At 51.6% G+C, this 25,979-nt stretch overlaps 2 protein-coding genes across 7 annotated transcripts in view; both read right to left on the minus strand.

Annotated features, from left to right (window-relative positions):
• Window positions 1–7,551, minus strand: part of LOC101730328 (coiled-coil domain-containing protein 77-like) — a gene marked incomplete at its 5' end in the record, with an annotated part of 135,632 nt that extends 128,081 nt beyond the window's left edge. The window contains one exon of the mRNA XM_031892326.1: window positions 7,507–7,551. Coding sequence (XP_031748186.1) covers window positions 7,507–7,551 — 45 coding nt within the window. The remainder of the gene's footprint in view (window positions 1–7,506) is intronic.
• Window positions 7,447–25,979, minus strand: part of LOC101732160 (coiled-coil domain-containing protein 77-like) — a 66,391-nt gene continuing 47,858 nt past the window's right edge. For 4 of the 6 annotated variants that reach the window (XM_031892209.1, XM_031892208.1, XM_031892210.1 and 1 more), the window contains 6 exons: window positions 12,472–12,544; window positions 12,218–12,306; window positions 11,803–11,951; window positions 11,436–11,686; window positions 11,231–11,356; window positions 8,981–9,133 (listed from right to left, as the gene is read on the minus strand). In XM_031892209.1, the coding sequence (XP_031748069.1) occupies window positions 11,626–11,686; window positions 11,803–11,951; window positions 12,218–12,306; window positions 12,472–12,544 (372 nt within the window). In that variant the 3' untranslated portion in view covers window positions 8,981–9,133; window positions 11,231–11,356; window positions 11,436–11,625. Of the gene's footprint in view, window positions 7,702–8,980; window positions 9,134–11,230; window positions 11,357–11,424; window positions 11,952–12,217; window positions 12,307–12,471; window positions 12,545–25,979 lie in introns of those variants that run through there. The other 2 variants (XM_031892212.1, XM_031892211.1) reach the window with 2 other exon arrangements.

Consider the following 25,979-nt stretch of genomic DNA (forward strand, 5'->3'; position numbering starts at 1 on the left):
ACCCTTTGGAACATAAACTGGGTGTAATTAGGACTCTACATCATCGGGCTGAAACTGTGGCATCCAATGCAGAGGCCAAGGAGAAAGAATATAAACATCTAAAAGGAGCTCTGAAAACTTGTGGGTACCCAGACTGGGCCTTCATCAAAACCAAATCAAAGACCAACAGAAAGACCAGACCTACAAACAGAAGGGAGGAACACAGCAGGCGAAACAACATAGTCATTCCATATGTTGCTGGAACATCAGAAAAACTTAGGAGAATTTTCAACAAACATCGCATTCCTGTGTTTTTCAAACCCAGCAACACCCTGAGACAGAAGCTGGTGCACCCGAAAGACCCAACACCCAAGCACATGAAAAGTAATGTGGTCTATGCTGTCCAGTGTAGTGAAGAGTGCTCAGACTTATACATTGGGGAGACAAAACAACCTCTCTGTAAGAGAATGGCCCAACATAGGCGGGCAAACTCCTCAGGACAAGACTCAGCGGTCTATCTACACCTCAAAGAAAAAGGTCACTCTTTTGAGGACAGTAACGTGCATATTTTGGACCGAGAGGACAGATGGTTTGAAAGAGGTGTGAAAGAGGCCATTTATGCCAACCTGGAAAAACCATCCCTGAACAGAGGAGGGGGCCTGAGACACCGCTTGTCACCAACATACAATGGCGCGTTGACATCCTTACCCCGGCAGTTTCACAACAGTTCACACTTCCAGTCATGTACTTTGAAGGATTAACACCTTCATCAATGAGAATCTTGGTACCATTGTGATTGGATCATACCTTCTTACACCTGTCAGTTTCAGCTAACACCTAACTGAACAAGTTCAATGGAACCATTGTGATTGGATGTCTGTGACTCTACTACCATCAAGAGTTTAAATACCGGGGAATTCCCTACCAGTCATTTGAACTGAAGAAGCCACTCGGATGAGTGGTGAAACGTTTTCAAGAAAAACTCAGAAAAGTCCAGTTGTTTTAGACTTAATTCTACTAGATACTGTATATCATGACCTGGATGAATGAGAATCTTCATAGACAGCATCTTCTAACAACTGCACATGTAAGTTATCGTCTTGTGGGTTAGGGTGGGATGTGGGTTATGGTATTGCGAGTAAGGAGTGGGTTAATGTTTGTGGGTTAGGGTGGGATGTGGGTTATGGTATTGCGGGTCAGGAGTGGGTTAGTGTTTGTGGGTGAGGGTGGGATGTGGGTAATGGTATTGCGGGTCAGGAGTGGGCTAGTGTTTGTGGGTGAGGGTGGGATGTGGGTTATGGTATTGCGGGTCAGGAGTGGGTTAGTGTTTGTGGGTTATAGTGGGATGTGGGTTATGGTATTGCGGGTCAGGAGTGGGTTAATGTTTGTGGGTTAGGGTGGGATGTGGGTTATGGTATTGCGGGTCAGGAGTGGGTTAATGTTTGTGGGTTAGGGTGGGATGTGGGTTATGGTATTGCGGGTAAGGAGTGGGTTTGTGTTTGTGGGTTACAGTGGGATGTGGGTTATGGTATTGCGGGACAGGAGTGTGTTAGTGTTTGTGGGTTACAGTGGGATGTGGGTTAGGGTATTGTGGGACAGGAGTGGGTTAGTGTTTGGGGGTTACAGTGGGATGTGGGTTATGGAATTGCGGGTCATAGTCACAGTAAAGGAACAAATTGCAGAATTATTATATACTCACCTACTCCATGGATAACACTGAACAATCTCTCCTTAGGAACGAAGCACTGAAACATCAACAACGAGGCAGCCATCGGGGGAGGGTCGGGGGCATAAATAGGGGGCCTAATTACCATCCTTGGGCCCCCACAAACATCTTTAACATCGTGGTCCCGATGGCAGCCCTCCATGTTCTCTTCATCACGGATATCAGAATCTTCTAACAACTGCAGGAGTGGGTTAATGTCTTGTGGGTTAGGGTGGGATGTGGGTTATAATATTTGGGGTCAGGAGTGGGTTAATGTTTGTGGGTTACAGTGGGATGTGGGTTATGGTATTGCGGGACAGGAGTGGGTTAATGTTTGTGGGTTACAGTGGGATGTGGGTTATGGTATTGCGGGACAGGAGTGGGTTAATGTTTGTGGGTTACAGTGGGATGTGGGTTAGGGTATTGCGGGACAGGAGTGGGTTAGTGTTTGTGGGTTACAGTGGGATGTGGGTTATGGTATTGCGGGACAGGAGTGGGTTAATGTCTTGTGGGTTACAGTGGGATGTGGGTTATGGTATTGCGGGACAGGAGTGGGTTAGTGTTTGTGGGTTACAGTGGGATGTGGGTTATGGTATTGCGGGACAGGAGTGGGTTAGTGTTTGTGGGTTACAGTGGGATGTGGGTTAGGGTATTGCGGGACAGGAGTGGGTTAGTGTTTGTGGGTTACAGTGGGATGTGGGTTAGGGTATTATGGGTCAGGAGTGGGTTAATGTCATGTGGGTTAGGGTGGGATGTGGGTTATGGTATTGCGGGTCAGGAGTGGGTTAGTGTTTGTGGGTTAGGGTGGGATGTGGGTTATGGTATTGTGGGATCAGGAGTGGGTTAATATATATATATTTTTTTTTATAACAATTCTTTTATTGAGTGTAAATGTACATAGTTTGCAGTATATTGTTTCCATTGTCATTTACTTGTTGTACAGAAAGTAAATAAAGTAAATAACAACATAACAATAATAACATTGCAGTGCCTTCTTTGCAGATACCGATGCTATTTGCCATTCAAGCTGTGTTTCTGGTTACTAGCCTGCCCTTCAGGGCCTTAGTGAGATATTGGGGTTACACTGTTACCTTGTGTCTGGGTGTGTAGGTTATTCAAGGGGGGGATATGGGGGGTACCTCCCTGACCTGCATATCTTAGGGGGGTTCTGCGTCTATCCATGGTGACCATATTTTATCAAATTTTTGAGGGCACCCTCTCCTTATGTACGTTAGCTTGTATAGGGGTATAGCTTTGTTGATCATGGATTCCCATGCTGCTACTCTAGGGCCATTGAATGGGTTAATATTTTGTGGGTGAGGGTGGGATGTGGGTTAGGGTATTGCGGGACAGGAGTGGATTAGTGTTTGTGGGTTACAGTGGGATGTGGGTTATGGTATTGCGGGAAAGGAGTGGGTTAATATTTGTGGGTTACAGTGGGATGTGGGTTAGGGTATTGCGGGACAGGAGTGGGTTAGTGTTTGTGGGTTACAGTGGGATGTGAGTTAGGGTATTGTGGATCAGGAGTGGGTTACAGTGGGATGTGGGATATGGTATTGCGGGTAAGAAATGGGTTAATGTTTGTGGGTTACAGTGGGATGTGGGATATGGTATTGCGGGACAGGAGTGGGTTAGTGTTTGTGGGTTACAGTGGGATGTGGGTTATGGTATTGCGGGACAGGAGTGGGTTAGTGTTTGTGGGTTACAGTGGGATGTGGGTTAGGGTATTATGGGTCAGGAGTGGGTTAATGTCATGTGGGTTAGGGTGGGACGTGGGTTATGGTATTGCGGGTCAGGAGTGGATTAGTGTTTGTGGGTTACAGTGGGACGTGGGTTAGGGTATTGCGGGTCAGAAGTGGGTTAGTGTTTGTGGGTTACAGTGGGATGTGGGTTAGGGTATTGCGGGACAGGAGTGGGTTAGTGTTTGTGGGTTACAGTGGGATGTGGGTTAGGGTATTACGGGACAGCAGTGGGTTAGTGTTTGTGGGTTAGGGTATTGCGGGACAGCAGTGGGTTAGTGTTTGTGGGTTACAGTGGGATGTGGGTTATGGTATTGCGGGACAGCAGTGGGTTAGTGTTTGTGGGTTACAGTGGGATGTGGGTTAGGGTATTGCGGGACAGCAGTGGGTTATTGTTTGTGGGTTACAGTGGGATGTGGGTTATGGTATTGCGGGACAGCAGTGGGTTAGTGTTTGTGGGTTACAGTGGGATGTGGGTTAGGGTATTGCGGGACAGCAGTGGGTTAGTGTTTGTGGGTTACAGTGGGATGTGGGTTAGGGTATTGCGGGACAGCAGTGGGTTAGTGTTTGTGGGTTACAGTGGGATGTGGGTTAGGGTATTGCAGGACAGGAGTGGGTTAGTGTTTGTGGGTTACAGTGGGATGTGGGTTATGGTATTGCGGGACAGCAGTGGGTTAGTGTTTGTGGGTTACAGTGGGATGTGGGTTATGGTATTGCGGGACAGCAGTGGGTTAGTGTTTGTGGGTTACAGTGGGATGTGGGTTAGGGTATTGCGGGATAGCAGTGGGTTAGTGTTTGTGGGTTATAGTGGGATGTGGGTTATGGTATTGCGGGTCAGGAGTGGGTTAATGTTTGTGGGTTAGGGTGGGATGTGGGTTATGGTATTGCGGGTCAGGAGTGGGTTAATGTTTGTGGGTTAGGGTGGGATGTGGGTTATGGTATTGCGGGTAAGGAGTGGGTTAATATTTGTGGGTTACAGTGGGATGTGGGTTATGGTATTGCGGGACAGGAGTGGGTTAGTGTTTGTGGGTTACAGTGGGATGTGGGTTATGGTATTGCGGGACAGGAGTGGGTTAATGTCTTGTGGGTTACAGTGGGATGTTGGTTATGGTATTGCGGGACAGGAGTGGGTTAGTGTTTGTGGGTTACAGTGGGATGTGGGTTATGGTATTGCGGGTAAGGAGTGGGTTAGTGTTTGTGGGTTACAGTGGGATGTGGGTTAGGGTATTGCGGGACAGGAGTGGGTTAGTGTTTGTGGGTTACAGTGGGATGTGGGTTAGGGTATTGTGGGACAGGAGTGGGTTAGTGTTTGTGGGTTACAGTGGGATGTGGGTTAGGGTATTGTGGGACAGGAGTGGGTTAGTGTTTGGGGGTTACAGTGGGATGTGGGTTATGGAATTGCGGGTCATGGTCACAGTAAAGGAACAAATTGCAGAATTATTATATACTCACCTACTCCATGGATAACACTGAACAATCTCTCCTTAGGAACGAAGCACTGAAACATCAACAACGAGGCAGCCATCGGGGGAGGGTCGGGGGCATAAATAGGGGGCCTAATTACCATCCTTGGGCCCCCACAAACATCTTTAACATCGTGGTCCCGATGGCAGCCCTCCATGTTCTCTTCATCACGGATATCAGAATCTTCTAACAACTGCAGGAGTGGGTTAATGTCTTGTGGGTTAGGGTGGGATGTGGGTTATAATATTTGGGGTCAGGAGTGGGTTAATGTTTGTGGGTTACAGTGGGATGTGGGTTATGGTATTGCGGGACAGGAGTGGGTTAGTGTTTGTGGGTTACAGTGGGATGTGGGTTATGGTATTGCGGGACAGGAGTGGGTTAATGTCTTGTGGGTTACAGTGGGATGTTGGTTATGGTATTGCGGGACAGGAGTGGGTTAGTGTTTGTGGGTTACAGTGGGATGTGGGTTATGGTATTGCGGGACAGCAGTGGGTTAGTGTTTGTGGGTTACAGTGGGATGTGGGTTATGGTATTGCGGGACAGCAGTGGGTTAGTGTTTGTGGGTTACAGTGGGATGTGGGTTAGGGTATTGCGGGACAGCAGTGGGTTAGTGTTTGTGGGTTACAGTGGGATGTGGGTTAGGGTATTGCGGACAGCAAGCAGTGGGTTAGTGTTTGTGGGTTACAGTGGGATGTGGGTTAGGGTATTGCGGGACAGCAGTGGGTTAGTGTTTGTGGGTTACAGTGGGATGTGGGTTAGGGTATTGCGGGACAGCAGTGGGTTAGTGTTTGTGGGTTACAGTGGGATGTGGGTTAGGGTATTGCGGGACAGCAGTGGGTTAGTGTTTGTGGGTTACAGTGGGATGTGGGTTAGGGTATTGCGGGACAGCAGTGGGTTAGTGTTTGTGGGTTACAGTGGGATGTGGGTTAGGGTATTGCGGGACAGCAGTGGGTTAGTGTTTGTGGGTTACAGTGGGATGTGGGTTAGGGTATTGCGGGACAGCAGTGGGTTAGTGTTTGTGGGTTACTGATAAAAATCTTTTATCCCGGCTGAGTGATGAGACGACCCATATCCGCAGCCTGAGATACCGGTTCCCATGGATTCCCCAAACGCACCGAACAAGGTTTCCTACGATATCATTGGTGCGCGTATGGGCAGCTTAAGGCTCAAGGTATTATAGCCAGAGGCAATAAAAAGGCAAAACACACAGAGTTGTAGCTGCAAAGAAGATTACAGTACTGTGGGGGCTCAGGGGGCGCTGATATATAAGGCAACAACTCACGCCATGTACTCACCATTACACTGAAGGCTAAACCAGTTACCCATCTGGTAACCAGCAACAAGCCCTGTACCCCGAGCCCTCGGCCTGTACCATCCATACTATCATAGCCTGGCAACCCCCCCTCTCTGTAATGCCCCAAACCATAAGGATCTCCTCGCCAAAAAGCACATCTACACGACACCTGCCTATTGGGGAAAGTAGGGCCCTACTGGGACTGCCCCCCCAGCAAGAAATGCCCCCCCATAATAAGGGGAACTGTACCCCCAAATACAACTGGGCTCAAGAACTCAAACCAGAAATATGTAAAAACACTGATTGGTTGTACTGTACTGACTGATTAGAATGGGTTGGACGGCTGAATACAGGGTTATGGGAGATCGTGGTACCAGTTGGTCCAGTCAGGAAGGAATCCCCCCCCCCCTGCAGCAAATAGAGAGGCCTCAGAAGGGGTTTATCCTTCCTCTGGGTCAACTAGCAGTTAGGCAGGTTATATACAGGCATTATGGCTGAACGTGATCCACGTGTGTCCTTTTAAACCTAATTTATCTGATTATGTAAATAACATAGTTGGATGACACCTCGGGGCACCCTGGCAAAGTGCCATTAAAGGCCTAAGGACATACAGGTATAGGGCCGGTTATCCAGAATGCTCGGTACAAAGGGTATTACGGATAAGGGGTCTTTCCGTAATTTGGATCTCCATCCCTTAAGTCTACTAAAAAATCAATAAAACATTAATTAAACCCAATAGGATTGTTTTGCATCCAATAAGGATTATTTATATCTTAGTTGGGATCAAGTACAGGTACTGTTTTATTATTACAGAGAAAAGGGAATCATTTAACCATTAAATAAACCCAATAGGGCTGTTCTGCCCCCAATAAGGGGTAATTATATCTTAGTTGGGATCAAGTACAGGTACTGTTTTATTATTACAGAGAAAAGGGAATCATTCAACCATTAAATAAACCCAATAGGGCTGTTCTGCCCCCAATAAGGGGTAATTATATCTTAGTTGGGATCAAGTACAGGTACTGTTTTATTATTACAGAGAAAAGGGAATCATTTAACCATTAAATAAACCCAATAGGGCTGTTCTGCCCCCAATAAGGGGTAATTATATCTTAGTTGGGATCAAGTACAGGTACTGTACTTGATTCGTTGTTCTAATATCCCTTGTTCTAATAAGCCTGAATTCGCCCGATATAACCCACCCGTAGGTGGGGATACCGGGAGAAGATCAGCTCGCTTGGCAACGTGTATGGCCGCCAATATTCTTCCTTCCTGGGCCGAACACACTATATAATCCCAGAGGTAGAGCCAGGGTAGACCTTTACCTGTGGCTCCTTGTTTAGTGTGGCAGCTCCGTCAGTCTCCCTTGTGCTCTATCCGATTCTCAGTTCATTCCCCAGGCCACAGATTTTGGCCTTTAAGTTGCGCAGTTCCCCTTGAATTTTTTGTGTCTTTTTGTTGCCCTGCCGCACTGCATCCAGAATAGCAAGATCTTGGTCTGGCCCGATGTTCAGCGTCACCTGAGAGGAGAGCAAAAAGAGGAGAGCAAGATTAATTCACATCTCCTCTCACCCCCACAGGGCCCTTACCCATAGGGGTTCCTTCTTAGTTTGGTTATGAGCCGTCTCACTGCGTGTGTTTAATCCTCTAGTACAGCAATAGCAGTGTTATGAAGTTTAAGCTCCCCCTACTGGCTAGAAAATGTAACTGCTGCTCCAAATATCATAGTACAGGTATGGGATCACTTATCCGGAAACCCGTTATCCAGAAAGCTCTGAATTACAGAATGCCGTCTCCCATAGACTCCATTTTAAACCTGATTTTCTTTTTATCTGTAATAATAAAACAGTACCTTGTAATTGATCCCAACTAAGATATAATTACCCCTTATTGGGGGCAGAACAGCCCTATTGGGTTTATTTAATGGTTAAATGATTCCCTTTTCTCTGTAATAATAAAACAGGACCTGTACTTGATCCCAACTAAGATATAATTACCCCTTATTGGGGGCAGAACAGCCCTATTGGGTTTATTTAATGGTTAAATGATTCCCTTTTCTCTGTAATAATAAAACAGTACCTGTACTTGATCCCAACTAAGATATAATTACCCCTTATTGGGGGCAGAACAGCCCTATTGGGTTTATTTAATGGTTAAATGATTTTTTAGTAGACTTAAGGTATGGAGGTCCAAATTACGGAAAGACCCCATACCCAGAATACCCTTGGTTCCGAGCATTCTGGATAATGGGTTTTACCTTCAAGTATGTTATAGAATGGTCAATTTTTAATTTGTCTTCATTTTTTTATAGTTTTTTTTTTTTAATCATTTGCATTCTTCGTCTGGCTCTAAATGGGGGTCACTGACCCCGGCAGCCCATAAACTACTGCTCTGTGAGGCTACAGTTTTATTGTCCTTTTTTATTACTTATCGTTCTATTCAGGTGCTCTCCTACTCATGTTCAAGTCTCTTATTCAAAGCGCTGACTGGTTGCTAGACTAATTTGAACCCAAGCAACCAGACAGCTGCTGAAATTTCGAATTGGAAAGCTACTGAACAAAAGCTAAGTAAAATCCACAAATAAAAAAAAAAAGACCAATTGCAAATTGTCTCAGAATAGCCATCTCTTCTACTAGATTGTACTAGAAAATACCAGCCTGTGTGTTTTCCCCTGTTTGGTTAAGGTGACACTTAATATTTATTCTCTGCCATCTTGTTTCTGTATATAGATATGCTTTCGTATAAGGCAATGAGATGCGTGCAACAGAAAATCTTGCCGTCGGTCTATCCCAGACTCACCTTGAATAGTTGCTTCTCTACATCCTTTAACCGCTGTCTCAGCAGCTTGATGTCAGTCTTATAGCCCTCTACCTCCATGTTGCGCCTTTTCTCCAGAGCCTCGTATCTCTGCGCCATCAATTGCAGCCGCTTGGCCACCTTATCTGAACGTTCCTGGTATAAGAATAACATTGGATATTAATCTCACAAACAGATGTTGGGTAACTGTAACACTACAGGAGGACTAGGGGAGATAACCAGTCACATTTTTATAAAAGCGAACAAAGCGGTTTTTAATTATTTGCTTTCTTCTTCTGACTCTTTCCACAGTCAAATGGGGGTCACTGACCCCGGCAGCCAAGAAACTATTGCTCCGCGAGGCTACTTTTAATTGTGTTGATTTGAAAAACCCATCATACTGTTCTTCGACTTCAGCTTATTCTTCCGCTTTTTCTTCTTATTTTTAGCGCCCCCCATTTTCTAAACGCTACTCCACCTACAGCTTTAGGGGTACAACACCCAGACTCCCCACACTTCTTCGCCCTATAGCGGAGCAGGTTGCTTGTGCTTTTCTAAGCGATTCCCCCCGTCTTTTTGTGGCGCTGCTCCGAACACCCCAATTTTCCATTGACTTTGACAGGGAAGAATGAAATGAAGAATGAAACAGCGACAATTGCTGGATCCCAAAGGGGGAGGGGCCAACAACAGCCAATCAAATATAACCCATTGACTTTAATGGGAAAATTTAAACTGCTGCCAATCTTACAGCTCTGAGGCTACAGTCCCCAAACTTGAATCACATAGTCATGGGGTCAGCCTGAATGAAAATATGATGATTGTTGGATGCCCAAAAGTGGGCGGAACTGTGAACAGCCAATCAGATTTTACCTGCTGCCATTCTCACAGTAATAACACCGGGGTCCCCAAACTTTGCAGAGTTAATGCAAAGTTTGCAGAGTTAGTCACTGGGTAAGTACAATTCCAGGTTAGAAAAAGTGGGCGGAGCCACCAACCGCCAATCAGATGTCTCTTGTTGACTTTCAGTGGGGAAATTTAAATTGCTGCCATTCAGACAGTATTAAAACCAGGGTCCCCAAACTTTGCACAGTGGTTTTTACTATAGAACTGTGGTCCAAGGTTAGAGAAAGTGGGCGGAGCCAACAGATCAAATTTCCTTTAGTGACTTCACGTTTTTTAACCCAACATAAAGTTTGTTCTCAACCTTCCATTTCTAGTTGTTATTGTTATTTCTCTATTTAGGCCCTCTCCTATTCATATACCAGTCTCTCACTCAAACCACTTCCTGGTTGCTAATAGGGTAATGTAAACCCTAGCAACCAGATGACTCGGGAGTGGCTGAACAAAAAGTAAAATACATTTAACAAACACAAAAAAATAAAGACCAATTGCAAACTGTATTAGAATATTACTTTCTACATCATACTAAATCAGGGATCTTCAAACCATGGCCCAAAGGCCGGATTTAGCCCCCCAAGGTAATTAACCTGGCCCCGGCTGCCTCCTCACCCCTGGCTACTACCTGTAGACCTGCAGACGCAGCAGGGAATGGGGGAGCAGGGAGCTAAAGGATGCAGCAGGGAGTGGGGGAGCAGGGAGTCGGAGAATGAAGCAGGGGAGCAGGAAGGCGGAGGACGGAGCGGGGGAGAAGGGAGCTGGAGGACGCAGCAGGAAGTGGGGGAGCCGGGGGATGCAGCGGGGGAGTAGGGAGCCAGAGGACACAGCTGGGAGTGGGGGAGCAGGGAGTTGGAGGACGAAGCAGGGGAGCTGGAGGACAAGACAGGGGAGCAGGGAGCAAGAGGACGAAGCAGGGAGTGGGGAAGCAGGGAGCCAGAAGACACAGCTGGGAGTGGGGAAGCCGGGGGATGCAGCGGGGGAGCAGGGAGCCGGAGGACACAGCTGGGAGTGGGGGAGCAGGGAGTCGGAGGACGAAGCAGGGGAGCAGGGAGACGGAGGATGGAGCGGGGGAGCAGGGAGTCGAAGGACAAAGCAGGGGAGCAGGGAGCCGGAGGATTGAGCGGGGGAGCAGGGAGTCGGAGGACAAAGCAGGGAGCAAGAGGATGCAGCGGGGAGCAGGGGAACAGACAGTGGGCCATAGTTTGAGGATGCGGGGGCCTAGTTTGAGGACTACAGTCCGGCCCCCCAGCAGTCTGAGGGACCATGAACTGGCCCCATGTCTAAAAAGTTTCAGGACCCCTGTAGTAAATGGTAACTCAAATGTGAACCCCCCTTTACAAGGTATTAAGAACTCACCTTGAAGATTTCCCTGCCCACGTCTCCCTCCTCTCGTATCTTTCCCAGCTCATCCTCCAGTGTCACACACTGCTCCCGGTACATTTCAGCGAGGCGATGTGCTTGTGCCAGCTGCTCTGTAAGAGACTGTATAAGAAGAGGCATAAGAACCAGCAAGCAGCGCTAATACCATAATATCCTTTATTCACACATTCATGGGAATTACCCTTCACTTCCTCACTGTGCGAGTGCCGACTTGCTTTCTCGACCAATGACAAACGCAGGATCTCTCGCTCGTGTTCCCGCTCTTGCTCTGTGTCACTACTTAAAGCCAACTGCTCTCGGCACCGGTCTAGCTCTCGGAGCAGCCGATCTTTCTCGGCCATCCAAGATTTCTCATTGGCTCGGCACTCAAATTATTTCAGTTGCAGGAAATCCCTGGTGCTCTCGTACAGCAATTTCTGGGTCTTATTCAGCCTGGGAAAGATAGAAAGTGATGGTTCCAGAAGCCAGTGATGTACAACAGGGGGCTGATTTCCCCAACCCTAGGTGTAGGAGGCCTATGGATTTCTCTACTTTTCTCACACACTCACTTATCTGTCATAGATTTCATTTTGTCCTGGTCTCTTTGGTGCTGCACCTGGGTTTCTTCCACGCGGACCTTCCTGTCCTCTAACAGAGTCTCTATCTGCTCTTTGGATAGTCGTGTCTGCTCTTCCAGCTGGGCCTGCAGCGCCTCCACCTGGTCAGAAGAAAAGGTAACAACTTGAATTCAGTTGCCTTTCAAGAAGGCTTGTAATCCAAAAGTAGGAACCCCAATCAGGGTCAGAACTATGGGTAGGAAGCAGAGGCAGCTGCCTAGGGTGCAAGGATTGGGGGCGGCAGGTGGCCGACTGGGTTGTCTAGGGCGCCCGGTCGCTTAACCCGGCTCTGACCCCAATATCTGTTTCACACATTACATGAACAGAATGACCCAAGGAATAATTAAATATTCAAACGCAGCTTCACCTGAAGCAAAAGAATCTGGGGATCTTCTTTCTTGCCCTCTTTGCTTCTGTCTTGCTTCCCCGGTGCTTTCAGAGGTGCTTGTTTGGTACCTGTAAGTGGAAAGCAGCGGGTCACCTACTGACATATATGAAAGAGTCAAACTTAGGGAAACTTACAGCCATGGCTCCTTTATATAAAAGAAACAGATATTAAAACAAAAGCCAAGTTTAAACACATTTTAGGAAATAAGATTTGAAAGCACACAAGTCACTAACCTGCCTGGCCTGAACGTTGCAGTTTCCGGGCGTATGGATCCCCAGACTGAACAGCACGTTGGGGAATGGTGACCTGCAATCATAGATGAATTAAAGGGAAAGTTAATTTAAGATAAAACCTGGGCTGATTTTTTATTTTTATTAGCAACCTCCCCTGGAATTTGGAAACCCATCAGTGCCCCCCCAATACTTATGTCGTTAGGAAGCTCAGATTCTCCCTATTGCTTGTTACATGGCCAGGCAGATCTAAGACAAAACCGAGAAGCTCACATGGATATTCTTGTTATGCGGCTGAAAAATGGGTTACTGTTATGGGTTACTGCCCAGGGGCAAATCAGCCCAGTGTTGTTAATTAAGCACCAATGGGTTCCTAAACAAAGAGGACATCAGGAGACAGGACACTGATGACAGGTGAGGACCCTCCTCCTCTCCCTTTATCCCACCATTCCGGAAGGGAGCCAGCTTGTAATAAAGAGAAATAAGCTCTAGAACATAAACCTACTAACAACTCTCAACAAGACTAAGGGCAATTTTGAACAAGAGTTGGGGGAGGGAAGCCCTGTGTCCCCCTTACGACTGGAGAGAAAAGGATTTAACAGTAACACATAAATCTCCTTTTCTCCCATGTCTAGGGGGACACAGGGACCGTGGGGACATTTTTGTCCGGTGTCTGCCATTTCTTTATCAATGTCTGCATTTGATCATGAACTGAATTCTCCTGAATAGCATTAACCCTTTTACTGCCAGCTGTTTTGGTCAAAGCGGAACGTGTATTGCCAGACAGTTTTTGAACATTTTGCACTGTTTCACTTTAGGGGCCTTTCCTTGGGGGGACTTTTAGTTTACCCAGGAAAACAATATATCGATTTTTTCAGAACAATCTAAGCTTTCAAAATATGGTAGAATTTTTGTGTAATTCCAATTCTGTAACAAGAGATAGGCGTCTAAATGTGTAAAAATAAAAAAAAATCACATTTTCCATAATATAAACACACATACTAGAAACAAAAATTATTTTATGCCCGAATATACAACTGATTTGGAAAGTCCCATGTCTCCTGAACGTGCCAATACCAAATATATATAGTTTTATGGGGATTTCTCACTTGTATAGGTCACAAACTCCCAGCAGTACATTACCAAATTCCCAAAGCACTGCTCCAGAAAGCTGCATATTTTAGATTTAAAGGACAAAATTTCCACTAACAGAAGGTTTATCCCAGAAAATTGGGCATTTTTGGAAAGAACAGATTCTGGGGAATCCAGAATAGGCACAACTGTCTGTCTACTCCAAACTATCAAGTCGCTATGCTTTCCTAAATTTATTGGTTTTTATCAAAATTTGTGATTTTAAAAAAAAAATTGCTTTAAAGCTTCCAGTCTATAGTATCGTATCTCCTACAGGTCATAAAGTAACCAAATAAAACACCCTAAATATGAACCCCAGGGGTCCCCTGAACAGTTTGATGCCCAATATGTATAGGTTTAGCTAAGTATGTGGCATGTAGGGGCCCCAATGGGAACATACCCCCATATGTACTGTCATTTCTGTCATTTCAGCTTCTGCCAGATCAAACACATTTACATCATTTATATGTCGGTTAATGCTAACAAAAAAAGTACACTCACCCCAGAAAGCCATATATTTTTTGAAAGTACAAATCCCCCCGAATCTATAATGGGTAAACATTTCTTTTTGCTCCAAAGTACCAAGCTGTAAAGCTTTCCTAAGTTTGCAGATCAGCCCCCAGCCCAATAAATAGTGATGCTGCACTTACAGCCCCGGCATTCCGTACCCAGAGGGCCCCCCACCAAAAATGTGACTGTCTGGGCACCTCAGCCCCCGGCATTCCAGTACCCAGAGGCACAACACCCAGATGACTGTCGTGGACCTTACAGCCCCCTGGCATTCCAGTACCAGAGGCACAACCCCCCCCAGCCCAATAAATAGTGACTGTCTGTGGCACCTTACACCCCTGGCATTCCCAGTACCCAGAGGCACAAACAGCCCCCCCAGCCCAAAAAATAGTGACGTCTGTGCACCTTACAGCCCCCTGGCATTCCCAGTACCAGAGGCACAAACAGCCCCCCCCAGCCCAAAAATAGTGACTGTCTGTGGCACCTTCAGCCCCCTGGCATTCGCAGTACCCCAGAGGCAGCAAACAGCCCCCCCAGCCCTAAAAAATAGTGACTGTCTGTGGGCACCCTTACAGCCCCCTGGCATTCCCAGTACCCCAGAGGCACAAACAGCCCCCCCCAGCCCAATAAATAGTGGACTGGTCTGTGGCACGCTTACAGCCCCCCCTGGCATTCCCAGTACCACCCAGTAGGAACAAAACCCCCCCCCCAGCCCAATAAATAGTGACTGTCCTGTGGCACCTTACAGCCCCCCTAGCATTCCCCAGTACCCAGAGGCACAAACAGCCCCCCCAGCCCAATAAATAGTGACTGGTCTGTGGCACCTACAGGCCCCCTGGCATTCCCAGTACCCAGAGGCACAAACAGCCCCCCCCCAGCCCAAAAATAGTGGACTGTCTGTGGCACCTTACAGCCCCCTGGCCATTCCCCAGTACCCAGAGGCACAAACAGGCCCCCCCCCAGCCCAAAAATAGTTGACTGTCTACCGGCACCTTACAGCCCCCCTGGCATTACCCAGTACCCCAAGGAAAAAACAGCCCCCCCCGCCCAAAAAATAGTGACTGTCTGTGGCACCTTACAGCCCCCTGGCATTCCAGTACCCAGAGGCAAAACAGCCCCCCCCCCAGCCCAAAAAAATCAGTGACTGTCTGTGGCACCTTAACAGCCCCCCTGGCATTCCCAGTACCCCAGATGGCACAAACAGCCCCACCCCCAGCCCAAAAAATAGTTGACTGTCTGTGGCACCTTACAGCCCCCTGGCATTCCAGTACCCAGAGGCACAAACAGGCCCAGCCCCCCCAGCCCAATAAATAGTGACTGTCTGTGGCACCTTACAGCCCCCCTGGCATTCCAGTACCCAGAGGCACAAACAGCCCCCCCCAGCCCAATAAATAGTGACTGTCTGTGGCACCTTACAGCCCCCCTGGCATTCCCAGTACCCAGAGGCACAAACAGCCCCCCCAGCCCAATAAATAGTGACTGTCTGTGGCACCTTACAGCCCCCCTGGCATTCCCAGTACCCAGAGGCACAAACAGCCCCCCCCAGCCCAATAAATAGTGACTGTCTGTGGCACCTTACAGCCCCCCTGGCATTCCCAGTACCCAGAGGCACAAACAGCCCCCCCCCCAGCCCAAAAATAGTGACTGTCTGTGGCACCTTACAGCCCCCCTGGCATTCCCAGTACCCAGAGGCACAAACAGCCCCCCCCAGCCCAATAAATAGTGACTGTCTGTGGCACCTTACAGCCCCCTGGCATTCCCAGTACCCAGAGGCACAAACAGCCCCCCCCAGCCCAATAAATAGTGACTGTCTGTGGCACCTTACAGCCCCCCTGGCATTCCCAGTACCCAGAGGCACAAACAGCCCCCCCAGCCCAATAAATAGTGACTGTCTGTGGCACCTTACAGCCCCCCTGGCATTCCCAGTACCCAGAGGCACAAACAGCCCCCCCCAGCCCAATAAATAGTGACTGTCTGTGGCACCTTACAGCCCCCCTGGCATTCCCAGTACCCAGAGGCACAAACAGCCCCCCCCCAGCCCAATAAATAGTGACTGTCTGTGGCACCTTACAGCCCCCCTGGCATTCCAGTACCCAGAGGCACAAACAGCCCCCCCCCAGCCCAATAAATAGTGACTGTCTGTGGCACCTTACAGCCCCCCTGGCATTCCCAGTACCCAGAGGCACAAACAGCCCCCCCCAGCCCAATAAATAGTGACTGTCTGTGGCACCTTACAGCCCCCCTGGCATTCCCAGTACCCAGAGGCACAAACAGCCCCCCCCAGCCCAATAAATAGTGACTGTCTGTGGCACCTTACAGCCCCCCTGGCATTCCCAGTACCCAGAGGCACAAACAGCCCCCCCCAGCCCAATAAATAGTGACTGTCTGTGGCACCTTACAGCCCCCCTGGCATTCCCAGTACCCAGAGGCACAAACAGCCCCCCCAGCCCAATAAATAGTGACTGTCTGTGGCACCTTACAGCCCCCCTGGCATTCCCAGTACCCAGAGGCACAAACAGCCCCCCCAGCCCAATAAATAGTGACTGTCTGTGGCACCTTACAGCCCCCCTGGCATTCCCAGTACCCAGAGGCACAAACAGCCCCCCCCAGCCCAATAAATAGTGACTGTCTGTGGCACCTTACAGCCCCCCTGGCATTCCCAGTACCCAGAGGCACAAACAGCCCCCCCAGCCCAATAAATAGTGACTGTCTGTGGCACCTTACAGCCCCCCTGGCATTCCCAGTACCCAGAGGCACAAACAGCCCCCCCAGCCCAATAAATAGTGACTGTCTGTGGCACCTTACAGCCCCCCTGGCATTCCCAGTACCCAGAGGCACAAACAGCCCCCCCCAGCCCAATAAATAGTGACTGTCTGTGGCACCTTACAGCCCCCCTGGCATTCCCAGTACCCAGAGGCACAAACAGCCCCCCCAGCCCAATAAATAGTGACTGTCTGTGGCACCTTACAGCCCCCCTGGCATTCCCAGTACCCAGAGGCACAAACAGCCCCCCCAGCCCAATAAATAGTGACTGTCTGTGGCACCTTACAGCCCCCCTGGCATTCCCAGTACCCAGAGGCACAAACAGCCCCCCCAGCCCAATAAATAGTGACTGTCTGTGGCACCTTACAGCCCCCCTGGCATTCCCAGTACCCAGAGGCACAAACAGCCCCCCCCAGCCCAATAAATAGTGACTGTCTGTGGCACCTTACAGCCCCCCTGGCATTCCCAGTACCCAGAGGCACAAACAGCCCCCCCCAGCCCAATAAATAGTGACTGTCTGTGGCACCTTACAGCCCCCCTGGCATTCCCAGTACCCAGAGGCACAAACAGCCCCCCCCAGCCCAATAAATAGTGACTGTCTGTGGCACCTTACAGCCCCCCTGGCATTCCCAGTACCCAGAGGCACAAACAGCCCCCCCCAGCCCAATAAATAGTGACTGTCTGTGGCACCTTACAGCCCCCCTGGCATTCCCAGTACCCAGAGGCACAAACAGCCCCCCCCAGCCCAATAAATAGTGACTGTCTGTGGCACCTTACAGCCCCCCTGGCATTCCCAGTACCCAGAGGCACAAACAGCCCCCCCAGCCCAATAAATAGTGACTGTCTGTGGCACCTTACAGCCCCCCTGGCATTCCCAGTACCCAGAGGCACAAACAGCCCCCCCCAGCCCAATAAATAGTGACTGTCTGTGGCACCTTACAGCCCCCCTGGCATTCCCAGTACCCAGAGGCACAAACAGCCCCCCCCAGCCCAATAAATAGTGACTGTCTGTGGCACCTTACAGCCCCCTGGCATTCCCAGTACCCAGAGGCACAAACAGCCCCCCCAGCCCAATAAATAGTGACTGTCTGTGGCACCTTACAGCCCCCCTGGCATTCCCAGTACCCAGAGGCACAAACAGCCCCCCCAGCCCAATAAATAGTGACTGTCTGTGGCACCTTACAGCCCCCCTGGCATTCCCAGTACCCAGAGGCACAAACAGCCCCCCCCCAGCCCAATAAATAGTGACTGTCTGTGGCACCTTACAGCCCCCCTGGCATTCCCAGTACCCAGAGGCACAAACAGCCCCCCCAGCCCAATAAATAGTGACTGTCTGTGGCACCTTACAGCCCCCCTGGCATTCCCAGTACCCAGAGGCACAAACAGCCCCCCCCAGCCCAATAAATAGTGACTGTCTGTGGCACCTTACAGCCCCCCTGGCATTCCCAGTACCCAGAGGCACAAACAGCCCCCCCCCAGCCCAATAAATAGTGACTGTCTGTGGCACCTTACAGCCCCCCTGGCATTCCCAGTACCCAGAGGCACAAACAGCCCCCCCAGCCCAATAAATAGTGACTGTCTGTGGCACCTTACAGCCCCCCTGGCATTCCCAGTACCCAGAGGCACAAACAGCCCCCCCAGCCCAATAAATAGTGACTGTCTGTGGCACCTTACAGCCCCCCTGGCATTCCCAGTACCCAGAGGCACAAACAGCCCCCCCCAGCCCAATAAATAGTGACTGTCTGTGGCACCTTACAGCCCCCCTGGCATTCCCAGTACCCAGAGGCACAAACAGCCCCCCCCAGCCCAATAAATAGTGACTGTCTGTGGCACCTTACAGCCCCCCTGGCATTCCCAGTACCCAGAGGCACAAACAGCCCCCCCAGCCCAATAAATAGTGACTGTCTGTGGCACCTTACAGCCCCCCTGGCATTCCCAGTACCCAGAGGCACAAACAGCCCCCCCCAGCCCAATAAATAGTGACTGTCTGTGGCACCTTACAGCCCCCCTGGCATTCCCAGTACCCAGAGGCACAAACAGCCCCCCCCAGCCCAATAAATAGTGACTGTCTGTGGCACCTTACAGCCCCCCTGGCATTCCCAGTACCCAGAGGCACAAACAGCCCCCCCCAGCCCAATAAATAGTGACTGTCTGTGGCACCTTACAGCCCCCCTGGCATTCCCAGTACCCAGAGGCACAAACAGCCCCCCCAGCCCAATAAATAGTGACTGTCTGTGGCACCTTACAGCCCCCCTGGCATTCCCAGTACCCAGAGGCACAAACAGCCCCCCCAGCCCAATAAATAGTGACTGTCTGTGGCACCTTACAGCCCCCCTGGCATTCCCAGTACCCAGAGGCACAAACAGCCCCCCCAGCCCAATAAATAGTGACTGTCTGTGGCACCTTACAGCCCCCCTGGCATTCCCAGTACCCAGAGGCACAAACAGCCCCCCCCAGCCCAATAAATAGTGACTGTCTGTGGCACCTTACAGCCCCCCTGGCATTCCCAGTACCCAGAGGCACAAACAGCCCCCCCCAGCCCAATAAATAGTGACTGTCTGTGGCACCTTACAGCCCCCCTGGCATTCCCAGTACCCAGAGGCACAAACAGCCCCCCCCAGCCCAATAAATAGTGACTGTCTGTGGCACCTTACAGCCCCCCTGGCATTCCCAGTACCCAGAGGCACAAACAGCCCCCCCCAGCCCAATAAATAGTGACTGTCTGTGGCACCTTACAGCCCCCCTGGCATTCCCAGTACCCAGAGGCACAAACAGCCCCCCCCAGCCCAATAAATAGTGACTGTCTGTGGCACCTTACAGCCCCCCTGGCATTCCCAGTACCCAGAGGCACAAACAGCCCCCCCCAGCCCAATAAATAGTGACTGTCTGTGGCACCTTACAGCCCCCCTGGCATTCCCAGTACCCAGAGGCACAAACAGCCCCCCCAGCCCAATAAATAGTGACTGTCTGTGGCACCTTACAGCCCCCCTGGCATTCCCAGTACCCAGAGGCACAAACAGCCCCCCCCAGCCCAATAAATAGTGACTGTCTGTGGCACCTTACAGCCCCCCTGGCATTCCCAGTACCCAGAGGCACAAACAGCCCCCCCCAGCCCAATAAATAGTGACTGTCTGTGGCACCTTACAGCCCCCCTGGCATTCCCAGTACCCAGAGGCACAAACAGCCCCCCCAGCCCAATAAATAGTGACTGTCTGTGGCACCTTACAGCCCCCCTGGCATTCCCAGTACCCAGAGGCACAAACAGCCCCCCCCAGCCCAATAAATAGTGACTGTCTGTGGCACCTTACAGCCCCCCTGGCATTCCCAGTACCCAGAGGCACAAACAGCCCCCCCCAGCCCAATAAATAGTGACTGTCTGTGGCACCTTACAGCCCCCCTGGCATTCCCAGTACCCAGAGGCACAAACAGCCCCCCCAGCCCAATAAATAGTGACTGTCTGTGGCACCTTACAGCCCCCCTGGCATTCCCAGTACCCAGAGGCACAAACAGCCCCCCCCAGCCCAATAAATAGTGACTGTCTGTGGCACCTTACAGCCCCCCTGGCATTCCCAGTACCCAGAGGCACAAACAGCCCCCCCCAGCCCAATAAATAGTGACTGTCTGTGGCACCTTACAGCCCCCCTGGCATTCCCAGTACCCAGAGGCACAAACAGCCCCCCCCCAGCCCAATAAATAGTGACTGTCTGTGGCACCTTACAGCCCCCCTGGCATTCCCAGTACCCAGAGGCACAAACAGCCCCCCCAGCCCAATAAATAGTGACTGTCTGTGGCACCTTACAGCCCCCCTGGCATTCCCAGTACCCAGAGGCACAAACAGCCCCCCCAGCCCAATAAATAGTGACTGTCTGTGGCACCTTACCAGCCCCCCTGGCATTCCCAGTACCCAGAGGCACAAACAGCCCCCCAGCCCAATAAATAGTGACTGTCTGTGGCACCTTACAGCCCCCCTGGCATTCCCAGTACCCAAGGCACAAACAGCCCCCCCAGCCCAATAAATAGTGACTGTCTGTGGCACCTTACAGCCCCCTGGCATTCCCAGTACCCAGAGGCACAAACAGCCCCCCCCACGCCAATAAATAGTGACTGTCTGTGGCACTTAAGCCCCTGGCATTCAGTACCCAGAGGCACAAACAGCCCCCCAGCCCAATAAATAGTGACTGTCTTGGCACTTAGCATTCCCAGTACCCAGAGGCACAAACAGCCCCCCCCAGCCCAATAAATAGTGACTGTCTGTGGCACCTTACAGCCCCCCTGGCATTCCCAGTACCCAGAGGCACAAACAGCCCCCCCCAGCCCAATAAATAGTGACTGTCTGTGGCACCTTACAGCCCCCCTGGCATTCCCAGTACCCAGAGGCACAAACAGCCCCCCCCAGCCCAATAAATAGTGACTGTCTGTGGCACCTTACAGCCCCCCTGGCATTCCCAGTACCCAGAGGCACAAACAGCCCCCCCCAGCCCAATAAATAGTGACTGTCTGTGGCACCTTACAGCCCCCCTGGCATTCCCAGTACCCAGAGGCACAAACAGCCCCCCCCAGCCCAATAAATAGTGACTGTCTGTGGCACCTTACAGCCCCCTGGCATTCCCAGTACCCAGAGGCACAAACAGCCCCCCCAGCCCAATAAATAGTGACTGTCTGTGGCACCTTACAGCCCCCCTGGCATTCCCAGTACCCAGAGGCACAAACAGCCCCCCCAGCCCAATAAATAGTGACTGTCTGTGGCACCTTACAGCCCCCCTGGCATTCCCAGTACCCAGAGGCACAAACAGCCCCCCCAGCCCAATAAATAGTGACTGTCTGTGGCACCTTACAGCCCCCCTGGCATTCCCAGTACCCAGAGGCACAAACAGCCCCCCCAGCCCAATAAATAGTGACTGTCTGTGGCACCTTACAGCCCCCCTGGCATTCCCAGTACCCAGAGGCACAAACAGCCCCCCCAGCCCAATAAATAGTGACTGTCTGTGGCACCTTACAGCCCCCCTGGCATTCCCAGTACCCAGAGGCACAAACAGCCCCCCCCAGCCCAATAAATAGTGACTGTCTGTGGCACCTTACAGCCCCCCTGGCATTCCCAGTACCCAGAGGCACAAACAGCCCCCCCCAGCCCAATAAATAGTGACTGTCTGTGGCACCTTACAGCCCCCCTGGCATTCCCAGTACCCAGAGGCACAAACAGCCCCCCCAGCCCAATAAATAGTGACTGTCTGTGGCACCTTACAGCCCCCCTGGCATTCCCAGTACCCAGAGGCACAAACAGCCCCCCCAGCCCAATAAATAGTGACTGTCTGTGGCACCTTACAGCCCCCCTGGCATTCCCAGTACCCAGAGGCACAAACAGCCCCCCCCAGCCCAATAAATAGTGACTGTCTGTGGCACCTTACAGCCCCCCTGGCATTCCCAGTACCCAGAGGCACAAACAGCCCCCCCCAGCCCAATAAATAGTGACTGTCTGTGGCACCTTACAGCCCCCCTGGCATTCCCAGTACCCAGAGGCACAAACAGCCCCCCCAGCCCAATAAATAGTGACTGTCTGTGGCACCTTACAGCCCCCCTGGCATTCCCAGTACCCAGAGGCACAAACAGCCCCCCCAGCCCAATAAATAGTGACTGTCTGTGGCACCTTACAGCCCCCCTGGCATTCCCAGTACCCAGAGGCACAAACAGCCCCCCCAGCCCAATAAATAGTGACTGTCTGTGGCACCTTACAGCCCCCCTGGCATTCCCAGTACCCAGAGGCACAAACAGCCCCCCCAGCCCAATAAATAGTGACTGTCTGTGGCACCTTACAGCCCCCCTGGCATTCCCAGTACCCAGAGGCACAAACAGCCCCCCCAGCCCAATAAATAGTGACTGTCTGTGGCACCTTACAGCCCCCCTGGCATTCCCAGTACCCAGAGGCACAAACAGCCCCCCCCAGCCCAATAAATAGTGACTGTCTGTGGCACCTTACAGCCCCCCTGGCATTCCCAGTACCCAGAGGCACAAACAGCCCCCCCCAGCCCAATAAATAGTGACTGTCTGTGGCACCTTACAGCCCCCCTGGCATTCCCAGTACCCAGAGGCACAAACAGCCCCCCCAGCCCAATAAATAGTGACTGTCTGTGGCACCTTACAGCCCCCCTGGCATTCCCAGTACCCAGAGGCACAAACAGCCCCCCCAGCCCAATAAATAGTGACTGTCTGTGGCACCTTACAGCCCCCCTGGCATTCCCAGTACCCAGAGGCACAAACAGCCCCCCCCAGCCCAATAAATAGTGACTGTCTGTGGCACCTTACAGCCCCCCTGGCATTCCCAGTACCCAGAGGCACAAACAGCCCCCCCCAGCCCAATAAATAGTGACTGTCTGTGGCACCTTACAGCCCCCCTGGCATTCCCAGTACCCAGAGGCACAAACAGCCCCCCCAGCCCAATAAATAGTGACTGTCTGTGGCACCTTACAGCCCCCCTGGCATTCCCAGTACCCAGAGGCACAAACAGCCCCCCCCAGCCCAATAAATAGTGACTGTCTGTGGCACCTTACAGCCCCCCTGGCATTCCCAGTACCCAGAGGCACAAACAGCCCCCCCAGCCCAATAAATAGTGACTGTCTGTGGCACCTTACAGCCCCCCTGGCATTCCCAGTACCCAGAGGCACAAACAGCCCCCCCAGCCCAATAAATAGTGACTGTCTGTGGCACCTTACAGCCCCCCTGGCATTCCCAGTACCCAGAGGCACAAACAGCCCCCCCAGCCCAATAAATAGTGACTGTCTGTGGCACCTTACAGCCCCCCTGGCATTCCCAGTACCCAGAGGCACAAACAGCCCCCCCCAGCCCAATAAATAGTGACTGTCTGTGGCACCTTACAGCCCCCCTGGCATTCCCAGTACCCAGAGGCACAAACAGCCCCCCCAGCCCAATAAATAGTGACTGTCTGTGGCACCTTACAGCCCCCCTGGCATTCCCAGTACCCAGAGGCACAAACAGCCCCCCCCAGCCCAATAAATAGTGACTGTCTGTGGCACCTTACAGCCCCCTGGCATTCCCAGTACCCAGAGGCACAAACAGCCCCCCCAGCCCAATAAATAGTGACTGTCTGTGGCACCTTACAGCCCCCCTGGCATTCCCAGTACCCAGAGGCACAAACAGCCCCCCCCAGCCCAATAAATAGTGACTGTCTGTGGCACCTTACAGCCCCCCTGGCATTCCCAGTACCCAGAGGCACAAACAGCCCCCCCAGCCCAATAAATAGTGACTGTCTGTGGCACCTTACAGCCCCCCTGGCATTCCCAGTACCCAGAGGCACAAACAGCCCCCCCAGCCCAATAAATAGTGACTGTCTGTGGCACCTTACAGCCCCCCTGGCATTCCCAGTACCCAGAGGCACAAACAGCCCCCCCAGCCCAATAAATAGTGACTGTCTGTGGCACCTTACAGCCCCCCTGGCATTCCCAGTACCCAGAGGCACAAACAGCCCCCCCCAGCCCAATAAATAGTGACTGTCTGTGGCACCTTACAGCCCCCCTGGCATTCCCAGTACCCAGAGGCACAAACAGCCCCCCCAGCCCAATAAATAGTGACTGTCTGTGGCACCTTACAGCCCCCCTGGCATTCCCAGTACCCAGAGGCACAAACAGCCCCCCCAGCCCAATAAATAGTGACTGTCTGTGGCACCTTACAGCCCCCCTGGCATTCCCAGTACCCAGAGGCACAAACAGCCCCCCCAGCCCAATAAATAGTGACTGTCTGTGGCACCTTACAGCCCCCCTGGCATTCCCAGTACCCAGAGGCACAAACAGCCCCCCCCAGCCCAATAAATAGTGACTGTCTGTGGCACCTTACAGCCCCCCTGGCATTCCCAGTACCCAGAGGCACAAACAGCCCCCCCAGCCCAATAAATAGTGACTGTCTGTGGCACCTTACAGCCCCCCTGGCATTCCCAGTACCCAGAGGCACAAACAGCCCCCCCAGCCCAATAAATAGTGACTGTCTGTGGCACCTTACAGCCCCCCTGGCATTCCCAGTACCCAGAGGCACAAACAGCCCCCCCCAGCCCAATAAATAGTGACTGTCTGTGGCACCTTACAGCCCCCCTGGCATTCCCAGTACCCAGAGGCACAAACAGCCCCCCCCAGCCCAATAAATAGTGACTGTCTGTGGCACCTTACAGCCCCCCTGGCATTCCCAGTACCCAGAGGCACAAACAGCCCCCCCAGCCCAATAAATAGTGACTGTCTGTGGCACCTTACAGCCCCCCTGGCATTCCCAGTACCCAGAGGCACAAACAGCCCCCCCAGCCCAATAAATAGTGACTGTCTGTGGCACCTTACAGCCCCCCTGGCATTCCCAGTACCCAGAGGAACAAACAGCCCCCCCCAGCCCAATAAATAGTGACTGTCTGTGGCACCTTACAGCCCCCCTGGCATTCCCAGTACCCAGAGGCACAAACAGCCCCCCCAGCCCAATAAATAGTGACTGTCTGTGGCACCTTACAGCCCCCCTGGCATTCCCAGTACCCAGAGGCACAAACAGCCCCCCCCAGCCCAATAAATAGTGACTGTCTGTGGCACCTTACAGCCCCCCTGGCATTCCCAGTACCCAGAGGCACAAACAGCCCCCCCCAGCCCAATAAATAGTGACTGTCTGTGGCACCTTACAGCCCCCCTGGCATTCCCAGTACCCAGAGGCACAAACAGCCCCCCCAGCCCAATAAATAGTGACTGTCTGTGGCACCTTACAGCCCCCCTGGCATTCCCAGTACCCAGAGGAACAAACAGCCCCCCCAGCCCAATAAATAGTGACTGTCTGTGGCACCTTACAGCCCCCCTGGCATTCCCAGTACCCAGAGGCACAAACAGCCCCCCCCAGCCCAATAAATAGTGACTGTCTGTGGCACCTTACAGCCCCCCTGGCATTCCCAGTACCCAGAGGCACAAACAGCCCCCCCAGCCAATAAATAGTGACTGTCTGTGGCACCTTACAGCCCCCCTGGCATTCCCAGTACCCAGAGGCACAAACAGCCCCCCCAGCCCAATAAATAGTGACTGTCTGTGGCACCTTACAGCCCCCCTGGCATTCCCAGTACCCAGAGGCACAAACAGCCC

The sequence above is a fragment of the Xenopus tropicalis genome, chromosome 8 (genome assembly GCF_000004195.4).
Source record: "Xenopus tropicalis strain Nigerian chromosome 8, UCB_Xtro_10.0, whole genome shotgun sequence".
Taxonomy (NCBI): Eukaryota; Metazoa; Chordata; class Amphibia; order Anura; family Pipidae; genus Xenopus; species Xenopus tropicalis.